At 50.4% G+C, this 4,960-nt stretch overlaps 1 protein-coding gene across 8 annotated transcripts in view; it reads left to right on the forward strand.

The window, feature by feature from the left end:
- Positions 1-4,960, forward strand: part of MAPT (microtubule-associated protein tau) — a 67,387-nt gene that overhangs the window by 22,068 nt on the left and 40,359 nt on the right. For 2 of the 8 annotated variants that reach the window (XM_006833539.1, XM_006833540.1), the window contains exon 5: positions 2,039-2,821. The exons of the other annotated variants lie outside the window; for them this stretch is intronic. In XM_006833539.1, coding sequence (XP_006833602.1) covers positions 2,039-2,821 — 783 coding nt within the window. The remainder of the gene's footprint in view (positions 1-2,038; positions 2,822-4,960) is intronic. 8 annotated transcript variants of the gene reach the window in all.

The raw sequence follows: 4,960 nt of genomic DNA on the forward strand, positions 1-4,960 counted from the left end.
AAAATGACGTCTTTGACAACTTGAATCTTTTTTCCATTTATCTTGATGTTAGTTATTGGTCCAGCGGTGGACCATCTTAGTTGACAGCAATTTCTTTAAAATTGGGAGGAGAGTTTTTTCTGGAAGCCAGTGGAAACCTAAGCATCTCCATGGTCCAATGAACTAACAGCCCCAGGGCCTCCAGTCTGCTGAGATGGTTGGTTGTTAAGTCATGGCAAAAAGACACCTTCTCAGGATTGCCTCCTGACCTCACCTGTCCTGGGGTCACTGTTTTCTGGGCTATTCTTCCCAGTTTGACCAAGGGCCTGTAGACCCTGCAAAAAGCAGAAGTTGGTACCTTTCCCTGGCACTAATTGATCTGTGCTTTGCTGTGAAATCAGCTCCAACTCATAGCGACCCTGTATAGAGTTTCCGAGGAGACACTGGTGGGTTTGAACTGCTGACCTTGTAGTTTGCAGTCCAGCGCTGGTCCCACAGCACCACACCAGGAGTGCGTTGACCTGTGCAGGAATATGTTTATTGATCACCTGCTCTATGGCAGGCATTGTGGTTAGTGGGTGCTAGGAATACAAAATGACCAAGAATGTGAGCTCATAGCCTGGTGTAGGGTGGGAGGAAGCGGAGCTCCAGTGAACACCAGGGGAGTGGTCCACTTGTTACCCATGTGTGTGCACATACATGTACATGCATGTGAGCACACATACATGTGTTCTCCTACCTACCTCCCCTCACATCATTCAAATGACTTCCTTTTCCAACTCCCTCGATCCTTGGGGACTATAGTTTTGTTTAGAGGAGAACTGGGGAGCTCTGTGGGTTCTTCTGTTGGCACTCAATGGGATGTTTGAAAGGTTAGAAGTTAAAAAAAAAAAAAAAGGCACTTATTAGGAAAAATTAATGTGCAATTCTTCTGCCCTTAATACATAACCAGATACTTTCATTAAAGAGGGATTCACATGAATGAACCAGAAAAAAAAAAGTGTTCTTGGTCAAGTTTGGTCAAGCAGCAAATTATGTGAATTAATCTCAATTAAAGGCACAACCCACAAGGACCAGTAATATCATTATCGTTCAGAACCACAAGGTCTGCCCCACCTAGTGCAAAAGACTCATCCATCATCAATGGCCTGGATGAATCTAAATCATGTTTCCGTTCAGAGGAGTCTGCAGTAGATCTACTAGGGAATAAAGACTCCATTTCTGATGATCATAAATTTGGATTTTCCAAAACCATCAGAGCATGGAATTCAGGCAGGTTTGTTTATGGGCATCCTCAGGTTTCATTTGCAAAAAAGGAAGGAGGAGTGGCCCTGTGGCACTCAAGCCAGGCACCAGAACCCTCAGGGGGTTCCAATTCCTGCTCCAGAAGTTTCTGTAGCCCTAGGGGACTAAGCATGCGTGTTCTGTGCCAACCAGAGTCGACCCATAGGCAGAGGAATAACGCCAGCCCCTAGAAAGACCTTCAGAGGGTACCAGGTTCAAAGCCCCCATTTTACAGATGAGAAACTGAGGTCCAGAAAGGGCAGTTGCATACTCAGGGTCACCCAGCAGATTGGTGGCAGACAGAGCAAATAACAACATCCAGACTGAGCCCAGCACGCGTACCGCCTTTTCTTCCTTAGGTGGGCAGTTCATGCTATTCAGATTTCCTTTCCTCATTTCAATAGTGATGTTGCGTCTCTTAAACAATTCATACGCCCTTGCTAACCTTTCACCACCACTGCCTCTTCAAATTCAGAGGCGGCCCGAGTTCCGGCCCCGCAGAGGGAGGTGCCTGAGGGACTGAGACCCCTGGCCAATGAACTTAACTCTCAGGGCCCGCCTGGACACAGAAGAGAAACTTCCGGGGTCTCAGTGGTGCCTTGGGGGGACACACAGCCGGTGGCCGCTCTTCATGCTCAGCATCAACCCATCTGCCCCGCGGCTCCTCCAGCAGGAGGCGCTCAGGAGCCCCACCAGGAGTGGGGACAGGAACATGCGCAGTGGCCCAAGGAGGGTGTGACCTGGCGGGGGCCCACCTCCCCTGGAGAGCGGACAGAGCCTGTTCAAAAAGGCGTCCTCGCTGAGCCTGGGAACCGTGAAGGCGAGGCCACCAACCCAGGGACCCTGGGTCTGATCCCGCAGCCTGCACCCGACCTGCCTGGAGCTTCCATCCTGTCTGAAGGACCCAGAGAGGCCCACCATCCAGGCCTGGAACCTGAGGACACAGAGGGAAACCACTGCGACCCCCAGCTGCTGAAGCGCCAGCTTTGGGAAGAACTGCCCCCAGCGGGGCCCCCTCTGAAGGGTGGACAAAGCAAAGAGAGGCTGGCGGGCGAGGAGGAGATTGATGAAGACCGCGACATCGATGAGTCCTCACCCCAGGACTCCCCTCCTTCCCAGATCTCCCCCAAACCACCGATCTCCCAAACCCCAGTTGGGCCACACTCCCTGCCCTTTTCCAGAGACACCACTGGCACTCCCGATTTCCCAGTTGAGGGTGCCATCCCCCTCCCTGTCGGTTTCCTCCCTGAAGCATTCACAGAGACCCAAGTCTCAGAGTCTGCCATGCCCAACACAGGGCCGACGACGACCAAGGGACACGATGCTCCAGCCGAGTTCATGTTGCAAGTGGAAATCAAAGCTAATGTGAAGGAACCGGAATGTTCCGAGTTGGATTTGGAAGGAACCGCACTTCCAGGAAGCCCTGGAAAAGAGCCCGAGGCCCAGGAGCCCCTTGTGGGAGAGGACACCCAAGAGACCGACTTTCCAGAATCTTCTGAAAAGCAGCCTGCAGCTAGTCGGCCAGGGAGGCCCGTCAGCCGGGTACCTCAACTCAAAGGTCTGTGTCTTGTGCTCCCTCGCACTTCCCTGGGGACCTCTTGTGCCTCCCAGGCCACGGTGACCACCACTGAGCTTCCAGCCCTTCCTTGGCTCCAACTGCTTCCAAGGTTCCCAGGATAGCGCGCCACCCACCGACCACCAGGCGGCGCTGCTCGCCCCTAGGGCTTCTGGCAGCATGCGCTCTTCTCATGCTTGTCTGCCATTTGCATGTTGCCAACACACCCACCCAGTGCTTTCGGCCCTGTTCATTTCTCCAGTCCCTTCACTTATCCACGTTGGTTCATAGCTCACCAGTGGATGGATGGTGGGCTGCACTCCACAGAGAGGATAGCACCTTCTCATTTTTGAGGTCTTATTCTTTGTCTAGAATCCTCACAGTCCTCCCAAGTGGGCATAATAAACCCCACTTTGTAGATGAGGTAACTGAGGCTCAGAAGGATAGCTTGCTGAAGGTCGCGCAAGAGTAAATGATGATGCTAGGTTTGGAATTCAGGTAGGCCTGCTCTGAAAGGCAGACTCTTTCCTGTTTGCCATGGTACCTTCCAGAGACCAAGTGTGCACAGAGGCGCAGACATCCTGTGATGCTGCCCGTGGTGTCTGTGGACACTGCATCCACCTGCTGTAGGTGACACACACACACACATTAGAAAGCAAACAGGAGCCCAAGCTGCGCTCATCAGCCCCCACCTCCCACCCTCACATTGCCTTGCCTTGTGGTGGGAGAAATGAACAGAAACACTCCTCTTTCCCAAAGCACCCCCTTCCCCACTGTGTACAAAAGCCACCAAGCTCTCAGCCCAGGCCCCTTCCTGAGGCGGAAGCCAGCAACCCCAAACACCAACAGGATCTGAAGAGATGGGGGAGGGGTTTCCAGATGTCAGCATCTCTGTAGCCCGTTAGGGGGAGGACAGGTTAGAGAGATGCCTCGGGGCCACAAGCCAAATGTATACATACATTTCAGACCTCTAGCATTGAGGTTCTGACCTCAACTGGAACATCTCTTCAATGTTGAGTAGATAATACTGGTCAAAGAAAACATTGAAACCTATATTTAAAACAAGGCAGAAGAGAAAAAAGCCCTATATTCTGTTTTAACATAACCCACATTCCAAACAGTAGGGGACAATTAACTGCCTTCACAGTTTACTACAGTGTTTCCCAAAATGATGTTCTATTGGAAAGTGTCCCCCTGGATGGGATAGATATGTCAAAGGGCAAAAGAGGTCCATGGCCCAGTAAGTTTGGACCAAACAAGCTAGAAAAAATGTAAATAGGGTTAGCTGTAGTCGGACTTGTCGGAGACTTTAATGCACCTTGTGTCCCCCCAAGGAGGACAGATAGGGTGGGTTCCCACATTTATTTGATTCCACCTGCTAATAGCTGGAAGAGGACTCATTCAGTGCTATCACAGTTTGGGAAAAACTGATCCATCGGATGCTTCTGTTGTGACACGGAGGATGCTGGTTAATTTGAGCAAAGAAAGGAACATGTGAGTCCGATTCACTTGGGGCTCTTGTTAAAATGCAGATTCCTGGGCCCCACCCTTGGCTTCCAGAAGCAGTCTCAGGTGGAATCAGGAATTTGCACTTTAGCAACTTCAACTGCTGCAGAGTAAAGTGTAGACACTTCTGGGCTGGTAAGCAATGTTGGTCACTCTGGGAACCCAGGCTACATCCAGGTAGCCAATGAGAAGCACCAAGGGGCCCCATGTCCTTGGGCTAAAAGGAACATGATGTTAGACCAAGGATGAAGATCAATAATCAGTTTTCATAAATCAGTGGTAATAGAGTGAGTTCAGTGGGTGGATCTCACCAAGGTATGTGATTTTTAAACCCAAAAGTCTATTTCTAAAATCCAGATGTTTGTGGCTATTTGATGGTAACAAGTTTATAGCTGATTTGGGGGAATGAGATACAGAGATATTGGGAAATAACAACCATTAGTTCCCTTCCAGGGAACCCTGGTGGCACAACAGTTAAGCACTCAGTTACTAATCAAAAGGTTGGTAGTTTGACCCCATTCAGCAGCTCCTTAGGAGAAAAGGCATGGAAATTTGCTCCTGAAAAGACTACAGCCAAGAAAACCTATATGGCTGTTCTAAACTGTCGCCCGGGGTTGCAATGAGTCAGAATCGACT

Source organism: Chrysochloris asiatica, unplaced genomic scaffold, assembly GCF_000296735.1.
Source record: "Chrysochloris asiatica unplaced genomic scaffold, ChrAsi1.0 scaffold00007, whole genome shotgun sequence".
Taxonomy (NCBI): Eukaryota; Metazoa; Chordata; class Mammalia; order Afrosoricida; family Chrysochloridae; genus Chrysochloris; species Chrysochloris asiatica.